This window comes from Entelurus aequoreus, linkage group LG15 (genome assembly GCF_033978785.1).
Source record: "Entelurus aequoreus isolate RoL-2023_Sb linkage group LG15, RoL_Eaeq_v1.1, whole genome shotgun sequence".
In the NCBI taxonomy this organism is placed as follows: Eukaryota; Metazoa; Chordata; class Actinopteri; order Syngnathiformes; family Syngnathidae; genus Entelurus; species Entelurus aequoreus.
Genome location: NC_084745.1, coordinates 9,598,063 through 9,624,964, shown reverse-complemented (window position 1 = coordinate 9,624,964; position 26,902 = coordinate 9,598,063). Strand labels below are relative to the sequence as shown.

General features: G+C 39.7%; 3 protein-coding genes across 7 annotated transcripts in view; 2 read left to right on the top strand and 1 right to left on the bottom strand.

Moving 5' to 3' along the window:
• Positions 1-26,902, top strand: part of LOC133629772 (nebulin-like) — a 175,880-nt gene that overhangs the window by 123,099 nt on the left and 25,879 nt on the right. The gene's annotated exons all lie outside the window — the stretch shown is intronic.
• Positions 255-8,992, bottom strand: mynn (myoneurin). 2 transcript variants are annotated; one of them, XM_062020744.1, is made up of 9 exons: positions 8,889-8,992; positions 8,273-8,339; positions 7,946-8,213; positions 4,451-5,328; positions 2,645-2,804; positions 2,406-2,584; positions 2,247-2,339; positions 2,047-2,172; positions 255-1,004 (listed from the first exon to the last, which is right to left on the bottom strand). In XM_062020744.1, the coding sequence occupies exons 3-9, from the start codon at positions 8,209-8,211 to the stop codon at positions 613-615; spliced, it is 2,094 nt and encodes a 697-aa protein (XP_061876728.1). In that variant the 5' UTR covers positions 8,212-8,213; positions 8,273-8,339; positions 8,889-8,992; the 3' UTR covers positions 255-612. The 2 variants fall into 2 exon arrangements, with proteins under 2 accessions (XP_061876728.1, XP_061876729.1); XM_062020745.1 differs by having other exon boundaries at positions 8,801-8,927.
• pdha1b (pyruvate dehydrogenase E1 subunit alpha 1b) lies at positions 8,030-26,902 on the top strand. 4 transcript variants are annotated; one of them, XM_062020747.1, is made up of 13 exons: positions 8,030-8,224; positions 13,012-13,032; positions 15,103-15,288; positions 16,574-16,639; positions 17,912-18,085; positions 18,151-18,277; positions 18,361-18,452; positions 20,853-20,945; positions 21,024-21,179; positions 22,989-23,060; positions 23,126-23,193; positions 26,123-26,231; positions 26,294-26,902. In XM_062020747.1, exons 1-13 carry the CDS (start codon positions 8,210-8,212, stop codon positions 26,456-26,458), a joined length of 1,344 nt encoding a protein of 447 aa, XP_061876731.1. In that variant the 5' UTR covers positions 8,030-8,209; the 3' UTR covers positions 26,459-26,902. The 4 variants fall into 4 exon arrangements, with proteins under 4 accessions (XP_061876731.1, XP_061876734.1, XP_061876730.1 ...); XM_062020746.1 differs by lacking the exon at positions 8,030-8,224 and adding an exon at positions 11,043-11,215; XM_062020750.1 differs by lacking the exon at positions 15,103-15,288 and having other exon boundaries at positions 8,040-8,224.

Below are 26,902 nucleotides of genomic sequence, written 5' to 3'. Positions count from 1 at the left end.
ATAACATTGATTTGGATTCATTATTTTTTGAGTAATGACAGTTGTAAAGAAAACAACATAGCAGCTTTGTGTTATTAGAGCCAACATTGCAACTTTTTCTCGATGCCATTTAATTCCAGTTACCGGTACTTGAATAATGGGGCCACACTTTGGACACCCGCCTCTCGTGTAAATTAAATGTTTTTACTCTCTTGGACGTGAACTTTAGCGCAAGTCGGATCTCAAATATCCTGAAGACAAAAGCTACGAAATAATGAACATCATCATTTTGTCAGCCATTTATTTGACATGTTCAAATTATATACAGTGGTAATGGGCATTTTTGTACATACGTTGTAGACGAGCTGAAAATGAAATGAAAAACACGACTTGTAATAAATCAGGAAAGAAAGATTGAGTAATACATTGTGGTGTCACAACTGCAGTGAAATTCATTGCAGCTTCTTCAAACACTTTCACTTTCAACCCTAATAAAAGTGTGTGTGTGCCAAGTCACCACACGCTAAAGCGGCCACACAAACCTACGCTACCAAAAACCTGAAGCACAACTTCCTAAAGTCACTGACACCAGCCCAAAAGTTTATTTGGAGTGAGACGGCGATGATGTCCTCCTCACTGGGGGGCGGGGTTTTGTTCAGCGTTGTCCACCGTGTGGATGATAACTATCTGCTCCAGGCTTTGTGCGGGCGAGGCGGGCGGCCTCAGCTGCTCCACCAGCGCGTGTAGCGTGTCCGAGTTGATGGTCTGCTCCGCGTCCGCCTCGAAGGCGACCGGGTCGGCGGGGGAGATGGGCGTGAGACTGGGCTCCACCTTTAAGTCCTGCAGGCTCTCGCCGAGGACGCCGCCGCCGTTGTTGTCGTCGGCGGACTGCTCGGCGGCTTTGGGGTGCGGCGTGGCTGGTTCTGGGTTGGGAGGCTGGCCTTCTGGGATGGCGCGCAGAGCTTTATCGTTGGACAGTTTGCTCTGCACGAAAGCCACCGGATGGCTGGACGCCAGCAGGACCACTGACGACAAATCACGTATGTCAGGTTTCTTCTACACACTTCTCATTTCATGCTTTTAATGACACTTAAAAAAATAATGTGTGTGTTAGCTGAAGGATGACATATACTCTCCCTCCTCCCCCTCCCGCAGATCTTTGCGTGTACATACACAAAAATTATGGCAAAGAAAAACAAAAAGTTTCCCACATTCTAAAAGAGACAATTTCCACCAAAGACAAAAAATAGTAATATGCTTTTATTTTTTCCATTTTCTTTTGTTATCCCGTGCACATTTCTTTTGTTTATTCATTCCTTGTGGTAGTTCTGTTTCCATTTCTTCATTACGGTTTGGAAATTGTTTACAAAACTTAATTTTAAATAATTTATTTGTACATATTTTGAAAAAAATGTATAGAGACATGTTTACTTGTATTTTAAATTATATATACTGTATTTTTGCGACTATAAGCCATTACTTTTTTCCCTACGCTTTGAAACCTGCATACAATTTAATGACTTAATGAAATTAAAGATCCATTTAATGACTTTTTAATGCCATTTAAGGTTCATTAAATTACTTTTAATGCCATTTAATGCTTTTTAATAGAATAGAATAGAAAGTACTTTATTGATCCCTGGGGAAAATTCAGCACCACAGTTCGCTCACAGTAGACAATAATAAATAATATAATATATATAATATTATATATGAATAATATAAATATATTCTACATATATTCTATAATAATAATTCTATAATGCCAGTTAAGATCCATTTAATGCTTTTTAATGCCATTTACGATCAATTTAATGAATTTTAATGCCATTTAAGATCCATTTAATGACATTTATTGCTTTTTAATTCCATTTAAGATCCAGTTAATGACTTATTGTTTTAATGCTATTTAATGTTCATTAAATGATTTAATGCTTTTTAATGCCAATTAAGATCCATTGAAATACTTGTAATGCTTTTTAATGACATTAGGGTCCATTTAATGACTTGAAATGCTTTTTACTGACCCACGGAAACACTGTATGCGAGTTGTTTGTCGCCGCTTACCTGCTCGTGCTCGCTCTTTGTGTTGGCGCACTTCATCGGCGTGCGCCTTCTCTTGGTGCTTGATCATGTTCTTCACGCTGGCGAAGCGGTTCCCACACAGCAGGCACTGCACGCCGTTGTTGCCCTCTGACAAGACACAACAGCACGGATGACGCCCGCCATGGCCATAACGATGACACGCTTCTCAGGGCAAAGCTCACCTGGGTGTAGTCGTCGCATGTGCTTCTTCAGTTCGGACGACGTGACGAACCTGGAGTCGCAATGCGCCTGGGAGCACTTGTACGGCGTCTCGCCTGGCACAGGAAGTGGTTAACTCAGTATACTCTGATTTACAGGAAGTGGACCCTCGCGCTCCTTACCTGTGTGCTTCCGCGCGTGGGCAATGAGCGAGGACGAGACGGAGAAGGACATGCCGCAAAGGTCGCACTGGTATGGTTTCTCCCCCGTGTGGCGCCGCTTGTGATAGGTCAGCGTGCTGGACTGAGCGAAGGCCTGACCGCAGATGTCGCACACGTATGGTTTTTCTCCGCTGTGCAGCCTGCAGGGGACAACACCTGGTCAGCAGCACGCAAACGACGCCCGCCCGAAGTCCAACTACCTGATGTGGATCTTGTAGTTGGACGAGGTGGCGAACTTAAAGCCGCAGCGCTTGCACGTGTACGGCTTTTCCTCGCCGTGGTGCATGCGGCGGTGAGCCACCAGCTGGCACTTCTGAGCGAAGCACTTGTCGCAGTTGGAGCAGCTGAATGGCTTCTCGCCTGAACACAAAGTAACATTTGAGTAAAAGTTGTGTTAAGTTTACAACACTTGGTAATATTTGAGTAAAAGTCATGTTAAGTTTACAAGACTTGGTAATATTTGAGTAAAAGTCATGTTAAGTTTACAACACTTGGTAATATTTGAGTAAAAGTTGTGTTAAGTTTACAACACTTGGTAATATTTGAGTACAAGTCGTGTTATGTTGACAACACCAAGTAATATTTGAGTACAAGTCGTGTTATGTTGACAACACCAAGTAATATTTGAGTACAAGTCGTGTTATGTTGACAACACCAAGTAATATTTGAGTAAAAGTCGTGTTATGTTGACAACACCAAGTAATATTTGAGTACAAGTCGTGTTATGTTGACAACACCAAGTAATATTTGAGTAAAAGTCATGTTATGTTGACAATACCGAGTAATATTTGAGTACAAGTCGTGTTATGTTGACAACACCAAGTAATATTTGAGTAAAAGTCGTGTTATGTTGACAACACCAAGTAATATTTGAGTAAAAGTTGTGTCAAGTTTACAACACTTGGTAATATTTGAGTACAAGTCGTGTTATGTTGACAACACCAAGTAATATTTGAGTACAAGTCGTGTTAAGTTGACAACAGCAAGTAATATTTGAGTAAAAGTCGTGTTATGTTGACAACACCAAGTAATATTTGAGTAAAAGTTGTGTCAAGTTTACAACACTTGGTAATATTTGAGTACAAGTCGTGTTATGTTGACAACACCAAGTAATATTTGAGTACAAGTCGTGTTATGTTGACAACACCAAGTAATATTTGAGTAAAAGTCGTGTTATGTTGACAACACCAAGTAATATTTGAGTAAAAGTTGTGTTAAGTTGACAACAGCAAGTAATATTTGAGTAAAAGTTGTGCTAAGTTTATAACACAAAGTAACATTTAAGTAAAAGTTGCGTTAAGTTAACAATGCTTGGTAATATTTGAGTAAAAGTCGTGTTTACAACTCTGTGACATTTAAGTAAAAGTTGTGTAAATTTTACAACACTCTGTAACATTTGAGTAAAAGTCGTGTTAAGTTTACAACACTTGGTAACATTTAAGTAGAAGTTGTGTTAATTTTACAACACTTTGTAACATTTAAATAAAATTCGTGTTCAATGTACATCACTGTAGTAATTAAGTAAAAGTCGTATTAAATTTACATAACTTTGTAGCATTTAAATAAAAGTCGTGTTAAGTTGACATCACTTTGTAGCATTTAAGTAAAAGTCGTGTTAAGTTTACAACACTTGGTAACATTTAAGTAAGAGTTGTGTTAAGTTTACAACACTTGGTAACATTTAAGTAAAAGCTGTGTTAAGTTTACAACACTTGGTAATATTTCAGTAAAAGTCGTGTTAAGTTTACAACACTTTGTAAAATTCAAGTAAGAGTTCTGTTAAGTTTACAACACTTGGTAACTTTTAAGTAAAAGTTGTGTTATTTTACAACACTTGGTGACTTAAGTAAAAGTCGTGTTAAATAATACAAAGTGTTGTAAACTTAAGTCAACGTTTTGTTAGGTGTACAAAACTTGGTAACATTAAAGTAAAAGTTGTGTTAAATGTTACAAAGTGATGTAAAGTGTAGAAAACGTGGTAACATTTGAGTAAATGTGTGTTGTACCTGTGTGGATGCGCAGGTGAGTTTTGAGCTGCGTGGCTTGTCTGAAGGATTTGGAGCAGAAGATGCAGACGAAAGGTTTGAGTCCCTTATGGATCTTCCCGTGGCGTCTCAGGCTGCTAATGTCTTTGAACAGCTTGTTGCACTCGGTGCAGGACAGGTTCATGTCCCCCGTCCCAGAAGGGTCTTGTTCTCCTTCCTCTCCTCCCTCGCCGCTGTCATCATCGTCCTCGTCGTCCTCGTCCAGCCGCCTCCTGCCTCGCCCCCTCCCTCTGCCGCGCCCCCGGCCGCGCCCTCGCCGCCTCTCCCCGATTCGGAGGCGCAGCCTCTTGACAGGGGACTCGTCCAAAGAGGGGCTCCAGTCTGCTGACGTGTCCCCAAAGTCCTTCACGCCGGCGTCAAACTCCTCCAAGTAGGGATCTTCACTCTTGATGACCGCTCTTCCCCGTCCTCTCCCGCGGCCCCTCCCCCGGCCCCTGTAGACCGGAGGTCTGGGCATGTCATCCAAAAACTCTGTCAGCTCGCTGCCGAAACCTTTGGGCTTCCTGCCTCTTTTCCTCCCCATCCCCCTTCCGCCGCTCATGTAGTCCTCCTCACTTGGGATCCCTTCCTCCTCCTCCAAACCCACTTCCTCACCCACGTCTTCCTCTTCCTGCTTTTTGCTGTCCTGGCCCTCCTCCCCCCATGCTCCCGACACTGAGGCGATGGACAGAGTGACGGGCGAGTGGGGACTGCCCGGAGAGCCGGGACTGACCGAATAGAGGCCGGCGTCTTTGTCCGCCTCGCTGGCCTCCAACCAGTGGTGACTTTCCTCCAGGTACTTTGTGGCTTCTGACATTCCCAGAAAGATGGCGGCTCGGCGGACGGCAACTTGTCTGGTGCTGTAAAAACAACGAAACATCAAATGTGACTTAAGGCGTACTTACACTAGGACAATTGTCCCATCGCTTCTACACAATACCATATTTTTCAGACTACAAGCCGCTACTTTTTTCCTACGCTTTGAAGCCAGCGGTTTATAAAACGGCGCGGCTAATTTATGGATTTTTCTTTGCCAACGCCTATCATGTTTTTAATCCAACAAATTAGAGATGTCCGATATTATTGGCCGATAAATGCTTTAAAATGTAGTATCGGAAATTATCGATATCGGTTTCGAAAAGTAAAATTTATAACTTTTTAAAACGCTGCTGTGTACACGGACGTAGGGAGAAGTACAGAGCGCCAATAAACCTTAAAGGCACTGCCTTTGCGTGCCGGTCCAATCACATAATATCTACGGCTTTTCACACACACACAAGTGAATGCAACGCATACTTGGTCAACAGCCATACAAGTCACACTGAGGGTGGCCGTATAAACAACTTTAACACTGTTACAAATATGCGCCACACTGTGAACCCACACCAAACAAGAATGAAAAACACATTTAGGGAGAACATCCGCACCGTAACACAACATAAACACAACAGAACAAATACCCAGAACCCCTTGCAGCACTAACTATTTTGGACGAGTTTGTTCACTGCAGGTGTTGCAGGATGAAAACGTACTTAGACTTAGACAAACATTCATGATCCACAAGGGAAATTGTTCCACACAGTAGCTCGGTTACAAAGAATGGAAAGTATAATGCACACAAGGGCACAAACAGAGGGCGAAAACAAAAGGTATAAAGTAGACTAAAAATGTACCATAGTAGCAATATAAAATTTTACATATATCTAATATTTACATATTATATATACAGTATATAATATACACTAATATATTATTATATAATACACACAATATATAACAAAATTCCTGTTTGAATGCCTTAAACTGGAAGTAAAACCATCCACAGCGTTGCTGCTGGAAAGGATTCTTCATTTATCACTCCCAGCAACGGTTCTAAGTTTTACAATATAACTAAAACACTTTATACTGACTCAGCTAAGTGATGTGTGTCGGAGTGTTTTCATGCACATTTATACGTGGTATCGTAATGTATCAAGCTACCATCGTTGGAATGAGCAAATATGCTAACCCACTTACAAGCGTCTGTGTCAGTGTCAGTACTATTGCTTTACAATGGCATTCTTTTTGTATTTGTTTCAGTTTCGTAAATTCACCAAAAGTACACCGTGGAGATATTGAGTCTGTTTGGCTGATTAGAGAGCTAGCATCCTTAGCTAGTTGGTCCATGACGGTGGCTTCTGTTTTGTTTAATCGGCTGTTTCACTTAGAGATGTACGATAATGGCTTTTTTGCCGATATCGTTCAACTCTTAATTACCGATTCCGATATCAACCGATACAAGTCGTGGAATTAACACATTATTATGCCTAATTTTGTTGTGTGACCTGTATGGCTGTTGACCAAGTATGCCTTGCATTCACTTGTGTGTGTGAAAAGCCGTAGATATTATGTGACTGGGCCGGCACGCAAAGGCAGTGCCTTTAAGGTTTATTGGCGCTCTGTGCTCCTCCCTACGTCCGTGTACCACTCCGTACAGCTGCGTTTTAAAAAGTCATACATTTGACTTTTTGAAACTGATACCGAAAATTTCCGATATTACATTTTAAAGCACTTATCGGCCGATAATATCGGCAGTCCGTTATTATCGAACATCCCTAGTTTTACTGCCATCTGACAGGCACCGTTCGGGAACAATTAAGGTAAAAACATTTACTAAATATTTCGTACCGTTATATATCTGCAGCTGATATGTGAAAAATAATTATTTATTTCAAAATTTGGTGGGTGCACTCTATCGTCTGGAGCAGGCCTGGGCAATTATTTTGACTCGGGGGCCACATTTAGCCGGTATATCTATTTTTAGGAACACTAATACAAAACCTCACAATAATGTCTGATTGAATGCTAAAAACGTTATGACAGACCGCCTTAAAAAACTTAATGGAATTTTTTAATTTTTCTATGGACGATAAAACACTGAATATTGACAAAATATGAACGTCACACCCCCTTTCGATCGACATATTTTACAATCAAATGAAATGCAACAAACAGTGAAATATGAACGCGAAGGGTACAAAATAAACTCGCCTACAATCTGATATATCACTAAGCTTTAGAACTTTGTTGTGAAAATCTCCTTCCGCGTCTGTGGAAACGCTTCCCGCCCACACTGCTTGGTGCCTCGTCTGAGCTGCTGTGACGTAGATTACCATAGTAACTAATTAGATGACCATAGTAACTAATTAGATTACCATAGTAACTAATTAGATTACCATAGTAAGTGGTATATCATCCATAAGCGCAGATTCCAACCATTGAAATACTTTGTATAATTCAAGACTTACGGTCATTAGAAAACATCACTGCACATAATAGTGGCAGCTAGTTTCCATCTTAAAGATCTAAAAAAAATTATTTGGGAATGTCCGGCAACCAGATTGAAAAGCTTAACAGGCCGCATGTGGCCCCCGGGCCTTAATTTGCCGAGGTCTGGTCTGGAGAGTACGGTAGTTTCTGTTTCCATAACGTGTCTACCTGCTGAGGTTCATCTGTCCCGTATAGACAAACTCCAGAAGTTTCTCCAGAGCGTAGCGGCTGACTTTGTCGGGGTCCAGCGTGGTCACCTCTTGGCCCCTCTCCGCCTGGGAGGAGAAGTACTTGCTGAAGGCCGCCAGGATGTTGCGGTGCGCCCGGAACTCCACGTCTCTCACTACGATGGTGACGTCGCACAGGAAGTCCATCTCCCGCTGCTGGTGGAGGCGTTGCAGGAGCAGCTTGCCATGGTTGGCGCCCTGAGCCATGGCTAGGAGAGAGGTGAGCGTCAATGCCACTTTTCAACCAGTCCAACTTGTTCTGACTTACTGTCAAATTGTGCCAGTGATGCTGAGAAGTTCAGTCTTCACCGCCTCAAATCAGCCTCAATAGGAATCTGCAGGAAAATGTGGATTTAGAACATGGAGAATGGCAATTAAGTGGAAAATAACGTTAATTGCAGCTTAAATAAAACAACAGTTCTCAGAACCATCAGCTGACAGGGAGCCGTTTTTGAAAATAAAAGCTCCCGCCCGCTTCCTGAGTAGGCCTCAACCGGATGCTAATGCTAATAGCAGCGTCGTTGCTCGCCTTAAAAAAAGGCGCAGTTCGCTATTCAATTTCGGTGTCTTTTAACCGTCACTGAACTTTTCCAGCCAGCCAATTCCGGGGAGATTCTGCCGTTTGGGTTCTTCCTCAAAATGGAGAACGAGCGAAGCTAAAGCTAAGCGTCGTCTTACAGGCGAAAAGCGCGAAAAAATGTGTAGGCTCTTATTTCGAAGGATTCGCTGCTCGAGCCGGCGGTGCCTTCATTAAGTTAGCCCCGAAATGTATTAGCCGGCCATTTGAGAAACTTACCGTCCAGAGATGCATAGGACCACGAAAGCTCGGTGGAAGATCTATATTTTAAAAATCCGAGTAAACGAAAATAAAAGCAGTAAAGTACCTTCTATTATCCGCGATTCGCAGCCGTTGTCTCGGGACGTTGACCGAGGTCTCGCGAGATCTCACTGTGCCGTGTGCGAGCGAAGCGAGGGTCGAGATGTTATGTTTACATATGTTTACATGTTTACATACATGTTTACAACACATGTGTGCTTTGTTTTAAAGATGTGCTATTCGGATTTACACAGTATGAGAAAACATTTAAAAATGAATTTTACCTTTGCAACCTCATTATACTATTGGCTAAGTTGTATGTTCATAAGTTTCCGACCTGTTTTTTGTGCCTTTAAAAATGAATTATAAATTTACTTTAAAACGCTTTCTACCGCTAACAACCAAAAAGCTGTGAAAACTATGATGCTGTGCTCCAAATTTGGATTATTATTTACACACACACACACACACACACACACACACACATATATATATATATATATATATATATATATATATATATATATATATATATATATATATATATATATATATATATATATATATATATATATTAGGGGTGTGGGAAAAAATCGATTCCAATTTGAATCGCGACTCTCACGTTGTGCGATTCAGAATCGATTCTCATTTTTTAAAAATCGATTTTTTTTTAAAATTATTATTATTTTGTAATTTTTAATTTTTATTTTTATTTAAATTAATCAATCCGACAAAACAATACACACCAATACCATAACAATGCAATCCAAAACCAAACCCGACCCAGCAACACTCAGAACTACAATAAACAGAGCAATTGAGAGGAGACACAAACACGACACAGAACAAACCAAAAGTAGTGAAACAAAAATGAATATTATCAACAACAGTATCAATATTAGTTACAATTTCTACATAGCAGTGATTAAAAATCAGCTTTTTAATTATCATTTTAATTATCATTAGACATTTATAAAAAAGAACAATAGTGTCACAGTGGCTTACACTTGCATCGCATCTCATAAGCTTGACAACACACTGTGTTCAATATTTTCACAAAGATAAAATAAGTCATATTTTTGGTTCATTTAATAGTTAAAACAAATTTACATTATTGCAATCAGTTGATAAAACATTGTCCTTTACAAGTATAAAAGCTTTTTACAAAAATCTACTACTCTGCTTGCATGTCAGCAGACTGGGGTAGATCCTGCTGAAATCCTATGTATTGAATGAAAAGAGAATCCTTTTGAATCGGGAAAAAATTGTTTTTGAATCGAGAATCGTGTTGAATTGAAAAAAAAATCGATTTTGAATTGAATCGTGACTCCAAGAATCGATATTGAATCGAATCGTGGGACACCCAAAGATTCACAGCCCTAATATATATATATATATATATATATATATATATATATATATATATATATATATATATATATATATATATATATATATATATATATATATATATATATATATGTATGTATGTATGTATGTATGTATGTATGTATGTATGTATGTATATATATGTATATATATGTATATATGTATGTATATATATATATGTATATATGTATGTATGTATATATATATATGTATATATATGTATGTATATATATATATATATATATATATATATATATATATATATATATATATATATATATATATATATATATATATATATATATATATATATATATATATATATATATATATATATTGCATTCTTCTTTAGTTGCTTTATTGAGTTTACAACCCCCTGGCGCTGTTATGTACTGTTTATGTACTTGTTTTGATTATTATTATTTATTTGATTGTATGTAAATGTTGAATAATATAAATAAAGGTTTGGAATATCAACAACAACAAAAAGTTATGTTTACATACAAACACCATGTTGGCAATTGATTGATTGATTGAAACTTGTATTAGTAGATTGCACAGTACAGTACATATTCCGTACAATTGACCACTAAATGGTGCCACCCGAATAAGTCTTTCAACTTGTTTAAGTCGGGGTCCACGTTAATCAATTCATGGCAATGTACAGGACTTATATATTAGCTTCTAAATGAAAGTAGTATATTTAGAGAGTCTTCATAAGTTATTAAGATATCTTTCTTTTAATTATTTAAATCATCTGGTTGGAGTCATGCTGTCCGTGCGGCTAAAAAACGGCAGGCGGAACCAATCTACGCCATAGTTTGTACCCAGCGGACTGCTATCCAGGACGGACGCCGTACGGCTCAACCCCCTCAGCAAAATCCCGCCTCGGCGACCCGCAACCAGGTTTAATCCTCTTAAGAGCCCGACTCCTCGTCCACTAGCATGCAAAACATGTTGACCATCATCTCCAACGCGCTGTGCAGGATCACCGGCAGGAATGCGGTGAGTTCCCGGCCGTGAGACCGCTTCTGTTCCCGTACTGGCTCATGCTAACCTCGCTAACTCGCTAGCTTGGTGATGCTGACCTTGTCACTCACTTTACTTTGGATATTATTATTATTATTATTATTATTTTATTCACTTATTTCAAGCAATGACATAAAAAAAACTACAAGTTAGACAACACGTAATAATATAAATTAATATAATGCAAAAGCCGAATGCAGCACCCTCCGCGACCCCAAAAGGGACAAGCGGTAGAAAATAGATGGATGGATAATGTACAGTATGTAAAGCATAACGTTTTGCCTGAAAGGGAGTGGGAATAAGATAATTTATTTAATCCCACCCCCAGTTCTCCATTCAGTGATTAATACATTGAGTTTCACTGGTACTTTGTTTAAGGACTATAGTACAAATGTTGTGTCATGGTGGCATTACCACAGGTAACAATAATTTGAATGACAAAAAGTAAGTCTAAGTCTAATCATTACACCGTAACAATAATTTGTAGCAACAATATAGGAAGAATGAACATACCAACAACGGTAAGGGACAAAATACCGACAATGGTTAGGGACAAAATACCGACAACGCTTAGGGACAAAATACCGACAACGCTTAGGGACAAAATACCGACAACGCTTAGGGACAAAATACCGACAACGCTTAGGGACAAAATACCGACAACGCTTAGGGACAAAATACCAACAATGGTAATAGACAACATAGCAATAATGGTAAGGAAACATTGATCACATGTTAACAACACTTTGAGACAGAGTACAACAGCAGGTCAAATTAAAGACCCTCATCTCTATATTTGAACCAGACCCCATGTTTGTATAATAGTTCAAATCGATTAATAGTTTGGCATTGCTTGTGTTGAAAGTCCAGTTTGTTCCTTAGTTTTACTCCGCATACAGACCCACAAAAACATTTACGCGTGGTTTGAGCTCTCTGTAATGAGAAACATCCAAAGCCTCTCAAATTATGAGCCTGCACTCGTTTTATAAAAAACATTGTAGATTAGGCGGCAATAATTTGTTAAATGCTTTATATAAGATTATTGATGTATTATAGTTAACAAGATCATCAAATTTGAGCAACTTTGATTGCATAAACAGATTATGAGTATGTTCTAATAAACCAATATTGTGAATGATCCGCACTGCTCTTTTCTGTAACATGATCAGAGAATTAATTGTGTTGTGGTAAGTATTCCCCCACACTTCAACACAATATGTAAGGTATGTTATATGATCAGAGAATTAATTGTGTTGTGGTAAGTATTCCCCCACACTTCAACACAATATGTAAGGTATGGGAGTACCAAGGTGCAGTATAGAGTACGGAGAGCATTTTCATTGAGCTATAATTTTGCTTTGTTTATAATTGAGAGGCTTTTAGACATGTTTTTTTAATGTGTCTGACATGAGGTTTCCATGATAGTTTACTATCAATTATTACTCTCAAAAATGTATTCTCATTTACGATTTCATGTTATGATTATCTTGTTCTTGTATCATAAATACTTGTTTGGAAGTGATAAAACTGGAGCTGACTAGTGGACCATTATTTAATTTGGTTTGTTCAGCAGATTCCATAGCAGTACAACAATAGTGCTTCCTGTTCTTGCTCTAACACAGCATGTCATGTTTGTCTGCATCTGCATCCTTTCTATGCTAAAACAAAAAACTGTTAGGAACATTCTTATTCAGCCTTTGTCTCTCGTCATTGTCTAATTTGTTTCTTGCTGTTCTTGTCCTTCCATCATTCTCGCTTCACCTGAACTCAAGGGAGCCCAAACCGTGTCGGAGGTAAGCTGTTTACACTGTTGTTGGTCCCTAATCCATCCCTCTGTAACACTTATTTTTAAACTGTGTAATCTTTGTGAGCATCTATGCAGCCTTTTTAAATAATACTTTTTTTTTTATAATTCAGATGGTCAATCATGATGGCCATATATGGAGTATCATGGAGTAGATTTATATAGCGCTTTTCTAGAGACTCGAAGCGCTTCACAGAGAAGTGAGAAGCCATCATTCACCTTGATGGTGGTAAGCTACATTTGTTGCCCTGTGCTGTTTGAGTGTTGAGCAGAGGGAATGTAAACATCCCATCACAACATTCAGTATAAACTCCGCCCACAGTTTTAGCATTCTTGCTAGCCAAATCATGTTCGACAAGTTTTTATTACTACAGCTGTCGCAGAGGGTGTAGAGGGGTGTCAAACGTGCGGGCCGGTTAAGGCCCGCAAACAGATTTCATCCCGCCCGCAGGATGAGTTTTGATAAGTATAAAAGTGATCTGAAATTTTTGAATGAAAGAAACTGCTCTTCTAAATGTATGCTGAAATAATTTGTATATTGTTCTAACTTTATGTGTGATTAAGAAAATTAGTCCAAATTTACAGGTTTTGTTGTGGCTGATGCTTCATGTGTACAGAATAAACTATATGATGTTAGTACATCAGTTGAAGAAAATGGGTAAATTACATGAATAACATCCTGTAATTGGAGTTTGATAGTATTTATTCCATATTCTGAAAGATAAAAAATGAACACCAATTGAAGCATTTTAAAACTCTGCCAGACTCAATTCCACCTATTCGACTGATGAATATTATCACAACGACAAATAGACTACTATTAACCGCAATATGTAAGTGTAAAAAAACACTGATTATGTTTTCAGATTGTGCTTGTTCTATTTTTTAACAAAGAAAACAATCTGAAGTTGTCTTTATTTTTAAGTTATCATGCCATGATTTTACCAGTCCAGCCCACATGGGAATAGATTTTCCTCCATGTGGCCCCTGAGTTAAAATGAGTTTGACGCCCCTGGTGTACAGTGTCTCACAAGATACTCACGTTTCAGCTACCATTTTTCTCGGGTGTGTCCCGATTCGATATTGACATCAGCAAAAGTATCACATTATATCGGCTGATTTGACAAAATGTGCGATACGAGCAGTCTTGCAGAGCAAAGCTGGACATCCAGTACACATCTAAATGTCCTCCAATAAGTTGGTATTTTCTTCTATTTTACACCCAAGTGCTTTACTAAACCTAAACCTGGTAGGTTTTAGGCTACTAACAGCTAGCAGCTACACAATAGCACACACACACACAGCAGGCCTTGACAGGAGGAGGACAGAGTGTAGGTACACAGAACATCAGAGTGTCAAATGTGCGAGAAAATGAGAGCAGACAGTGTTGACAAACAATGTTGCAACCTTGTGTGGGAACCGCAGGTGCAGAAACACAAAAGAAGAATCCCTGTGGGATGCAGAAACTGGCAGAGAAATTTTCCGTGCAACGTTCATATTGTTGTTACTCTAAAATTACATGATTAAAGTTAATATACTGAACAGATGTTTATTGGAATAAGGTAAACATCTAAAAGTGTTTGATTGTGAGGCATCAAAAGCCACAAAATGCAACAGGTCCATCAGACCCACAAATGCTGGCTGAGTAACAACAATATGAACATTACACAAGGGTTAATTCAGTGCTTCTCGCCCCCCACACACACACACACACACACACACACTCCGCCGTGACTTTACATAGTATAATTTGTCTATGTCATAAGTACACCTCTGCATAACATTGTATCCCTTTTATAGATGTAAGTCAAACTAGGTTGGAGCAGTGACTGTGGAAGAATGTGACTTTATCAACAGGAATGTGTAAATAGTGTCATGAGTGAAATATTTTAATTGTAAACACAGCTGGCCTGTTTCTGTAGTCTCTCTGGGCTTCTAGAAGCGTCACGCGGTGTGTGGAATCGGCGTTACCGTATCCGCTGACTGACCCCTCCTTGTTGCCATTGCTTTGGTAACCTCTCCAATGAGGCTCTCATTGGTTGGCTCCTGTGCTCCCCAGTTGCTGATTGGCCTGTCAGAGTACGTCAGTCTCTCTGACTCCTCCCCGGCAGCGCCCGACTTGGCACGGACGCAGCAGCGGCTGCCACCCAAACCGCCGCCGCCACCAACACCGCCGCCGGTAGTTGCTGCTAGTGCGAGCGCGGCTCACTTAGCTAGCGCGCCGGCTGAGCCGTTAGCCCGACCAGTAAGAAGTGGCGCCGCTTCCGTGTTTGCCTGCTAACTAACTCCATTGGTTTCTTGTTCTGGGCCCTTTTTATACTCTTTTAATCAGAGGCATGTCTTTGAATTGCATTAACAGTCGTGGTCAAAAGTTGACATACAATTGTAAAGAACATAATGTCATGGATGTCTTGAGTTTCCAATCATTTCTACCACTCTTACTTTTTTGTGATAGAGTGATTGGAGCACATACTTGTTGGTCACAAAAAACATTCATGAAGTTTGGTTCTTTTATAAATTTATTATGGGTCTACTGAAAATGTGACAATCTTCTGGGTCAAAAGTATACATACAGCAATGTTAATATTTGCTTACATGTCCCTTGGCAAGTTTCACTGCAATAAGGCGCTTTTGGTAGCCATCCACAAGCTTCTGCTTGAATTTTTGACCACTCCCCTTGAAACAAAAATCTAGCTGTTTGGAAGAGAAAAGGTGAGGCCTTTAATCCCAGGAACACCACTCCTACCGTCAAGCATGGTGGTGGTAGTATTATGCTCTGGGCCTGTATTGCTGCCAATGGAACTGGTGCTTTACAGAGAGTAAATGGGACAATGAAAAAGGAGGATTAGCTCCAAATTCGTCAGGACAACCTAAAATCATCAGCCCGGAGGTTGGGTCTTGGGCGCAGTTGGGTGTTCCAACAGGACAATGACCCCAAACACATGTCAAAAGTGGTAAAGGAATGGCTAAATCAGGCTAGAATTAAGGTTTTAGAATGGCCTTCCCAAACTCCTGACTTAAACATGTGGACAATGCTGAAGAAACAAGTCCATGTCAGAAAACCAACAAATTTAGCTGAACTGCAGCAATTTTGTCAAGAGGAGTGGTCAAAAATTCAAGCAGAAGCTTGTGGATGGCTACCAAAAGTGCCTTATTGCAGTGAAACTTGCCAAGGGACATGTAAGCAAATATTAACATTGCTGTATGTATACTTTTGACCCAGCAGATTTGCTCACATTTTCAGTAGACTCATAATAAATTCATAAAAGAACCAAACTTCATGAATGTTTTTTTGTGACCAACAAGTATGTGCTCCAATCACTCTATCACAAAAAAATAAGAGTTGTAGAAATTATTGGAAACCCAAGACAGCCATGACATTATGTTCTTTACAAGTGTATGTAAACTTTTGACCACGACTGTATATCTTGTCTAATTCGGAAAACTATCAGGAGGACACTTAATAGGTGCAATGAAAGACTTATAAAGATTGGACTTTGTATTCACTATATGTGTTCATTTGTGTGCAGGCTACCAGAGTTGCAACTTCCCGCTCATTCGCCGACTTCACACATCAGGTGACGTTTGACATAAAGGTGAGCCTCCGGTTTTTTTTTTTGCATGCTATTTACCAAGGGGCAAATCTTTGGGCTCACAACGATTCGATCCGAATCCTGGGGTGAAGATTCGATTCAGAATCGATTCTCGATTCAGAATCGATTCTCGCAATGTGGTATTTGCTATAATTATAATGAAACTTTTTCTAAACAGGTTAGAAAACATCTTTTAAAAAAAAAAGGATTCTCGTTAAAAAAAAATTAAAATATATATTTTTTCTAAACAGGTTAAGAAATGTCTTTTTTTTTTTTTTAAATGGATTCTCGTTAATAATGTTTTTAAATATATATTTTTTAAACCCTTTTGGATAATTATGAATCTGTTTAGAATCGAGATGAATGAGAATCGCGATTTGTAAGTAAATCCAATACATTTTTTGTGTGTGCGCCCCTAATAAAAGTCTGATTCCGATTGCTGGGGTGACTATTCAATTCAGAATCGATATTGGATTCAACATCACATGATTCTTGATTCAAACCGATTTTCGCAATGTATTTTTTGGTATCATTAAAATTAAACTTTTTCGAAACAGGTTACAAGTTACAATAGCTACTTGTATGGAAATGGCCTTAAAACGTCTTTAGAAATTGATTATTTAAAAAAATGTATGTATATTTTTGAATTGTTTTATATTAATTTTTGAAAATTAAAAAAACTATTCTGAATGAATAAGAATCGCAATTAAGATTAATCAACTTTTTTTTGTGCACCCCCATTAAGAATCTGATTCCTGGGCTGACGATTCGATTCAGAATTTATTTTTAATTCAACATCATTTTCGATTCAAACCGATTCTCGCAGTGTATTATTTAGTATGATGATTATAATGAATATTTTTCAAAACAAGGTTACAGTTTAGAAAAGTTCCTTCTGATTGCATGGAAATGGCCTTAAAACATCTTTAAAATTTGATTTAAAAAAATATGTATATAGGGACAAGCGGTAACAAATGGATGGATGGATGTATATTTTAGTGTAAATGTTTTATTGATTTTTGAAAATTAAAAAAAAGATTCTGAATGAATAAAAATCGCAATTAAGATGAATCGACTTTTTTTTGTGCACACCTATTAAGAATCTGATTCCTGGGCTGACTATTCGATTCCTATAAATGGCCTAAAAATAAAAAAATTGATTATTAAAAAAAAATGTAAATACATTTTTTAAGATTAAGAATCACAATGTGGATGTGAATTAATTTTTTGTGTGCACCCTCTCTACTGTGATGTATTGACGCCCCCACTCTACAGAAATGCGACTTGCATGGTTTGGAGGAGGGGCCACCAGCGAAGGCGGAGCTAACGCGCGAGCAGGGCCTGCAGTATTACCGCACCATGCAGACGGTGAGGCGCATGGAGCTGAAGGCCGATCAGCTCTACAAGCAGAAAATCATCCGCGGGTTCTGTCACCTGTATGACGGACAGGTAGGGAGGACACGCCCAGCTGAAATCCTGCACACACGCCGACTGTATGTTTTGGTCTCATACAGGAAGCGTGCGCCGTCGGCATCGAGGCCGCCATTAACCCGACCGATCACCTGATCACGGCCTACCGAGCACACGGCTACACGTACACCCGCGGCGTGTCCGTCAAAGAGATCCTGACCGAGCTCACAGGTGAGATGACTTCCGCGTCAACGATGAGCGTCCACTTCGTTTTGTGTGTGTGCGTGGCACGCCTCAACGTTGTCGCTCTGCAGGCAGAAAAGGGGGCGTGGCCAAAGGCAAAGGAGGCTCCATGCATATGTACGCACCCCATTTCTATGGCGGGAACGGCATTGTGGGAGCGCAGGTGAGCGCAGCAGCATGCACTGATGTTTTAAGGGCACCTGCCAAAATGGCTGATTCTGAGTCGCCCACCAAAGAGTCAAAGCTCAATTCCTGAGTACCGTATTTTCTGGACAATAATAATCGTTTTTTTCCCCTCAAAACTCGACCGTAGACCTTATAACCCGGTGCGCCTAATGTACGGAATAACTCTGGTTTTGCTTACCGACCCTGAAACAATTTTATTTGGTACATGGTGAAATGATAAGTGTGACCAGTAGATGGCAGTCAAACAAGAGATACGTGTAGACTGCAATATGACTCAAGTAAACAACACCAATGATCCATTGAAAATATAGAACATTACACACGGCGCTCAAAAATCTGTCAAAATGTTTTAGTAGGACTTTGGTAAGCTACGAAGCCGCACCGCTTCATGGATTGTACTGTGTTTCAACATAGGAGATTATTATGGTGTGTGTATAAGGTATGACATAAGTTTTATTTCGCAATATTATGCAAAAGCTACTTTTCTTACCTTCTGGTACCTACTGATCTGTATTTGGGATCTGCATAAGTCCTGAAAATTTGCACGCGTCCGCCTTTGTAGTCCGTGACGACATCGTAGTCAATTAGCTTCTTCTTTTCCTCTATCTTCTTATGTGACATTCATCCTCCTTCTAATATAAAGTAGTGTAAAGTTCTTACTTATATCTGTCAGTAAACTCGCCATGAAAGCGTTAAAACATACCGGTGTAGTGAGTTAACATTATTCACCCAAGGAACTTTAGTTATTAGAGAGTTCCGGTCGGACGGTTTTTCACGGGACACATTTCTGGCGTTGTTGTTTCCGGATGAGGAGATGCTGCTCCGTTATTGATTGAAGTAAAGTCTGAATGTCATTAAAACAGTTAGCTCCATCTTTTGACACTTCTTCCACTCCCGTCCTTGCACGCTACACCGCTACAACAAAGATGACGGAGAAAAGACGCTGTCGAAGGTGAGCCATGTAAATAAGACCGCCCACAAAACGGCGCATCCTGAAGCGACTGTCAGAAAGCGGCTTGAAGATGATCTGTAAAACATCATCTATGCAACATTTTTACTACAGAAGCAACATCACATGTTATGTAGACCGCAAGGAAGTCTTTTATATTTAGAAGAAAAAGAAAATATGATTCCTTTAATGCGCCCTATAATCCGGTGCACCTTATATATGGAAAAAAGAGGTAGTCACCTGAAATGGTTTTCACTTCACAGGTGTGCTTGAAGCTCATCGAGAGAATGCCAAGAGTGTGCAAAGCAGTAATCAGAGCAATGGGTGGCTATTTTGAAGGAACTAGAATATAAACCATGTTTTCACTTATTTCACCTTTTTTTGTTAAGTACATAACTCCACATGTGTTCATTCATAGTTTTGATGCCTTCAGTGACAATCTACAATGGAAATAGTCATGAAAATAAAGAAAACGCATTGAATGAGAAGGTGTAATATTATATCAATATATAGTATTATTTTACTGCGTATTTATTCTTCCAGCATGTGCACATAGTTAATTAATTTTTGTACAGAATGTATTTGTTAGTGCGTACGTTACCACTTTTTTTATATACCTAGCTGTGTTGTATTTATTATAGTCAGGCATGTGATTTTTCCGTCTATAATCGGAAATCCATCTTTTATCTCTGTAAAAATATTAAGAATATTTTTCGTTTTTCCGACCTACAATGTGTTTAAAATCTTGATCCGTCTCTTTGCCATACCTGCCAACAACTACGGTTTTCCCGTAATGAGTGCGGTTTTTGATAATCCAGTGGTAAAAACTACGGCTTTCCATTAAAAATGATTCACTTAAACAACGAAGCTACGTAGCGAAGGAACTCCACGTGCAGGGGACAAAATATACGGGAAACATCAGTGATGATTGGTCGGTTTACGTTTAAGAACATCCATGATTGGTTGGTTATTTACTATGATGAGTCACGATTGGTTAAGATTAGGGCAAAACATTAGGGACAGGCCAATCAGAGGCAAGATAGGGCAGGTCATGGAACCAGGAAGGGAAATCACAACAGACTGCGATTTATTTTTATATATATATATATATATATATATATATATATATATATATATATATATATATATATATATATATATATATATTAAAAAAACTAGTGGAAGATTGCAGAAGGATTCTCTTCCTTAGATTTTTCTTTTAGCGATGTAGACAACGTCCAGGAAACCCACAATGAGTCTACTTAGCCCCCTTGTCCCTCCACCAGGGCACTGCCCTGGACCTGGCTCCGTCTTATTTTCAATCTTGTTCATCAGGTTCTAACCACATGCCTGTATAGTGGTCTATTAGAGCGGCAGCCCGCTAATATCCGGCTGTAGTCCTCACAGAACCTTCCTTGTGTCGCGTAGGTTCCGCTGGGTACTGGGGTCGCTCTGGCCTGCCAGTACCAAGGCCAAAATCAACTCTGCGTGGCGCTGTACGGCGACGGAGCAGCCAATCAGGTAGAGGCTTACTCAAATACACCAAATCTGCTTTACAAACACCAAACAATCGAGGTGCTGATTTCTGTGCGGAAACAGGGGCAGATCTTTGAGGCCTTCAACATGGCCGCCCTCTGGAAGCTGCCGTGCATCTTCATCTGCGAGAACAACCAATACGCCATGGGCACGTCGGTGGAGAGGGCGTCGGCCAGCACGGACTACTACAAGAGAGGCGACTACATACCGGGAATAAGGGTGAGGTCCGTTAATGTGAGGGTTTGTTTGGGAGGGGTGCGTTGGGGTCCTGGGTCACGGCTGCTGCAAGACCGTGTGCTGCGGCCGGGCCACTTTTGGACCTAGATTATGACAGGATGCCATCAGCGCGTCCTGGCAGTTACAGGTGTGAGCATGTACCCAGCTGCCTGATGCTCATGTATGATACTGCACACACACACATTCTTCTATTTGTTACCTTATTGAGACCTCTGAAAAATGCCTACCTCTTTAGGACCACCCTTTCTAGATATATAAAGATTTGTATTTTCAACAATAATAATATATAGTAGAGATGTCCGATAATGGCTTTTTTGCCGATATCCGATATTCCGATATCGTCCAACTCTTAATTACTGATTCCGATATCGATTCGGTTGTGGAATTAACACATTATTATGCTTAAATTTGTTGTGATGCCCCGCTGGATGCATTAAACAATGTGACAAGGTTTTGCAAAATAAATCAACTCAAGTTATGGAAAAAAGTGCCAACATGGCACTGCCATATTTATTATTGAAGTCACAAAGTGCATAATTTTTTTTAACATGCCTCAAAACAGCAGCTTGGAATTTGGGACATGCACTCCCTGAGAGAGCATAAGGAGGTTGAGGTGTGCGGGCTTGGGGGTGGGGGGTGTATATCGTAGCGTCCCGGAAGAGTTAGTGCTGCAAGGGGTTCTGGGTATTTGTTCTGTTGTGTTTATGTTGTGTTACGGTGCGGATGTTCTCCCGAAATGAGTTTGTCGGTCTTGTTTGGTGTGGGTTCACAGTGTAGTGCATACTTGTAACAGTGTTAAAGTTGATTATATGGTCACCCTCAGTGTGACCCGTATGGCTGTTGACCGAATATGCCTTGCATTCACTTGTGAGTGTGTGAAAAGCCGTAGATATTATGTGACTGGGCCGGCACGCAAAGGCAGTGCCTTCAAGGTTTATTGGCGCTCTGTACTTCTCCCTACGTCCGTGTACACAGCAGCGTTTTAAAAAGTCATGCATTTTACTTTTTGAAACCGATACCGATAATTTCCGATATTACATTTTTTAAAGCATTTATCGGCTGATAATATCGGCAGTACGATATTATCGGACATCCCTAATATATAGTGAAGTGAATTATATTTATATAGCGCTTTTCTCTAGTGACTCAAAGCGCTTTACATTGTGAAACCCAATATCTAAGTTACATTTTTAAACCAGTGTGGGTGGCACTGGGAGCAGGTGGGTAAAGTGTCTTGCCCAAGGACACAACGGCAGTGACTAGGTTGGCAGAAGCGGGGATCGAACCCGGAACCCATATATATATATATACTATGCAAATATAAAAAAGGTAAACTTTTTGTTAGTTTTTTTAATTTTTTGTTTGTAATTGGTTTTTAGTCTTCATTATTTACTTCGTTAAGTATGTCTCAATATACTTTTTTTTTTTTTTTAAATAAATTTCGACCAAAGGGGCGCATTTCAATTTCTTACACACACTTGTTATTGCATATATTGGCCAGAGGGGGAGCACTTCAAATTTTTACACACTTATTTCATATGTTGACCAGAGGGGTAGCACTTTTAAAACCGGCACACAGTCCATTTGAAAATTTGATATATTTCACCACCAATTGAGACATTCTCTATTAGATGCAATGTTATTGGGACCATGATTTATGTCCTAACTTGTTCACACCTCCTCATATGGAAGCTACTTTTCCTTGTTGATGTCTCAAGAAGTGTAGAAATACAAGAACACACGCGTCACATGATCAGGAGCAGCTTTCCTCAATGTCTTGTGGCCGTGCAGGTGGACGGGATGGACGTCCTGTGTGTGAGGGAGGCGGTCAAGTTTGCAGCAGACCACTGCCGAGCCGGAAAGGTGACTGGCCGACTGATTGATTGGCGTGTAGAAGGAGTTTGTGTGGTGACCGCTTTGTGCTTTAGGGTCCGGTGGTGATGGAGCTACAGACTTACCGTTACCATGGACACAGCATGAGTGACCCGGGGGTCAGGTAAGTTGTCGTCGTGAACCTAGGGCTGGGCGATAGAAGTGTTATATATCGATAATTATTGATATTTTTATGAGCTATCCAGGGGTTCTTAACTTTTTTTACCTCAAGGCCCGACTTTTCCACTATGGAGGAAAACCCTGAAGTATTACCAGTGAATTAGTTATCTTACTTGTGGTTTTAACCATGTTCAATTATTATATCTAACCTACTTACACTTTACCAGGCCATACTTGGTGGCCTAGTGGTTAGTGTGCCCTGAGATCGGTAGGTTGTGAGTTCAAACCCCGGCCGAGTCATACCAAAGACTCTAAAAATGGGACCCATTACCTCCCTGCTTGGCACTCCGCATCAAGGGTTGGAATTGGGGGATTCAATAACGAAAAATGATTCCCGGGCGCGGCCACCGCTGCTGCTCACTGCTCTCCTCACCTCCCAGGGGTGATCAAGGGTGATGGGTCAAATGCAGTGAATAATTTTGCCACACCTAGTGTGTGTGACAATCATTGGTACTTTAACTTTATTATCCTTGTCAAATGATATAAAAAAAATTTAATCACAAAAATATTATCAAGGCTGATTACGAAAATACGTACTAATTTAATACACTGTAAAAGATTAAAAAAATAAACTTATGTGCTAAAAGGATTTCAAACTAAATTAATAATGAATATGAATAAGTTTCTAAAATAAAGTGCAAATAAAAATACAGCTTCACTACTTTATTCATAATTTTTGCGCTTATGAAACTTTTCCTTGACTTTAGCTCCAGACTTCTTCTGTTTGTTTTATATTGTCATTGCTGCCCCAAATGGCGGAAAAGTGTACTACAACTGAGTATCACGGCCCACAGCTGAGAAACAGATATTTTTGGCGGACCTGTAGGGGGTGCTCACGGCCCAACAATAGTTAAAAAAATACTGACCTCTGGAAATAAGGACCAGGAGACTTATATAATAAATGTAAACATTTTTATTTGAAATGTAACCTTCTTCTGATTATATTCCCCTCAGCTATCGAGGCAGAAAGTAAAGGAAATGTCAACACAAGCATGGGACACAATCCAATGTAAACAAAGTTGTAAAATCACATTGAACACTTAACAATAACTTTTTAAAATGAAGGTGCAAAAATATGTAAGAAATGCTTCATAAAGTGTGAAAATGCAAAGAGAAACCTGAGGACTATTTCCTGCAGGTTGAGTGCCAGGAAGTTACAGCTGTCTAACATTTAATTTGGTCTGTTATTTCTATTTAAGCAAAGTTGTATAGTAATTAATATTTAAATATTACCAGAACAAATTACTATTTTTAAAACATAGGGAACAGACGAGGGTTGAAAAAAGGTGAGCGCGGCTAAGGTGGTCTGTTTAAAAAAAACAAACTGCCATACTGTCTAGGTGACTTTTCCTGTTTCATCCCCTATTTTTCATTTTTACTTTCTTTTCTGACTCCATTCAAAGAATCAACACCCAAACGTCATAGTTAATACAGTTACCTGATTGGCTGTTAGCCTGGTCACTAGGGATGATGCTCGAAACCGGTTTTCCCAGTTGTTCGATAAGAAAAGAACAGAGTCCTTGGAATCGAATCCCTTTTTGAGAACCAGTACCCGTTATCGAGACCACTATAGTAAAGAAAAAGAGTTGGTTCTTTATTCGAATCCCTGGGAACGAATCCCGTCCCGACAAGAAATGCTCTGTGGGACATCACAAGAAATGACGTCACGTAGCTCAGTCATTAGGCGCAGATAGCGAAAGCAGGAAAAAAATGTACCGGAAAAAGCGCTCCAAGGTGTAATCCAATGAATAACTTTACTGAGATATTTGAGCAGGGTACAAACACATGACGAACACTTTTACGACCAACCGGAAACATAGCAACCAGGCTAGCAACGCACCTCCTTAACTTAACTTTTCATTTTTTAGCATTGTAACCACATTTGCAAAGAACTTTTCTCTTCATAGAATTTTCTTTCAATAAAGTAATAAAGTGCAAAAATGTCAAAGCATCATAACAAACAGTTATGTCAACACTTTTTTTTTTTTTTTTTTTATAAAAACAACTCGAAAAAACCAAGAGTTCTTAACAACTCTCAATCAGCCTCTTAGGTGGCTGAACATGTCTCTTAGGTCTAGACAGTCTCTCAACAGCAGGTGACGCGCACACTGCTGTCAGTCCTTGGTCAGCAAGGTCAGGCTCCGTGTCAGCAAGTTCTGCAGGTCCAGCTGAGTCCTGTTGAGCCTTTTCCTGAGTAATAGCTGTAGTTAGTATGTTCCAATAGCAGCAGAAGTGCACTTTTTGGAGAGCTGTATTTTCAGTTTTGTGCCCAAGGGACTGATTTTATTTAACACTATATTATTATTTATACACCTATAGTGATCACAGAGACAGGTTGTTTTTGTGTTACTGTATATATTTGTTTTTCTGAAAAATCCCACTTCATATACTTTGGGTAACAACAGTCAATATTTATTTATTTTATTTTACTTTTTTAGGGGGGTAACAGTCAATATTTATTTATTTATTTATTAGATTTTATTTTTTTCTTATTTAATAAAAGTGAGCTTTTGTTAAACCAAATAGTGTTTTTTTCCATATACAACAACCTATCTGGACTCGTTAAGAGAATCGATAAGGAATCGGTTCGATAAGAGGATTCGATAATAGGCTCGAACTCCATAATTTCTTATCAAACATCATCCCTACTGGTCAGTGCTCATTTCCTGCGTTGCTCGGTTACTAGAGCACGAGGGCCTTTCTTTTATGCAACCAACTTTTCTTAGCAACTTCCATTATTTTCCTCGCCAAAGAAGAAAAAAAAATTCTATCGAACGCATTTTTTTATTATCGATTATGTATCAATTGCTATAGTTATATCTCCCAACCCTATCTGAGCCCCAATTCTGCTTTTATGATGCCACTCCGTGTAGCTACCGCTCCCGGGATGAGATCCGGGAAGTGCGCGTCAAGAACGACCCCATCGCCATGTTGAAGGAGAGGATGCTGGACAACAATATGGCGTCTGCCGAGGAACTGAAAGTAAGGATGTGAGTTTCTTTGCCCCCCGCGCACCTGATCCAACGCTGCCGTCCGTGCTTTAGGTAATGGACGTGGCCATCAGGAAGGAGGTGGAGGAGGCCGCCTTGTTTGCCACGTCCGAACCGGAGCCACCGCTGGACGAGCTTTGCAACCACATTTTCAAAGGCAACGCGCCCCTGGAAGTGCGCGGGACCAACCCCTGGTCTAAGCTCACGTCCGTAAGCTAGTCCGGCAGCTGGGCTCCCAGCCTGGGACTGGATCCCTCCTGCCGCTAAAACGAGGCCCTGAAGAGTGTGAGAACTTTGCAGCATTCCGCACCTTCACAAGCCCGGAATTGGACCTGTGACACTTTTTATAGATGTATTTATTAATAATATATTCAACTTTTTACTGAAACAGCATATGGCTTTTACCAGTGATTGTATCTATGTAAAGATTCTCTACGGTATTTTATTTTTGTTACATCCTCGTAGCAATCGAGCACTTTGGTTTACAGGTGGTTTGTCTTTTTTTTGTTTTGTTTTTTACAGCAAAGTAGGAACTTTGTGGGTTTGATGCCAACTGACTCAATACAGTTTGTGCTCAAAAACGTGCTATTCTATCATCTGCCGCTAGGTGTCTCTGCAGAGCTAGACATGTAATGGTAATGAAATGCAGCCATGGCAACAAAA

What these genes read in the sequence shown, in the direction of transcription:
- pdha1b (XM_062020746.1), top strand. Translation starts at nt 11,156, where the DNA reads ATGCAAAACATGTTGACCATCATCTCCAACGCGCTGTGCAGGATCACC. An exon ending in GGATCACCGGCAGGAATGCG is followed by an intron (nt 11,216 to 13,011) that starts GTGAGTTCCCGG and finishes CCTGAACTCAAG; the next exon opens with GGAGCCCAAACCGTGTCGGA. An exon ending in ATGAGTGACCCGGGGGTCAG is followed by an intron (nt 23,194 to 26,122) that starts GTAAGTTGTCGT and finishes CACTCCGTGTAG; the next exon opens with CTACCGCTCCCGGGATGAGA.
- mynn (XM_062020744.1), bottom strand. Translation starts at nt 8,211, where the DNA reads ATGGCTCAGGGCGCCAACCATGGCAAGCTGCTCCTGCAACGCCTCCAC. An exon ending in CCACGCGCGGAAGCACACAG is followed by an intron (nt 2,340 to 2,405) that starts GTAAGGAGCGCG and finishes TTCCTGTGCCAG; the next exon opens with GCGAGACGCCGTACAAGTGC. An exon ending in CAAAGAGCGAGCACGAGCAG is followed by an intron (nt 1,005 to 2,046) that starts GTAAGCGGCGAC and finishes ATTTGTCGTCAG; the next exon opens with TGGTCCTGCTGGCGTCCAGC.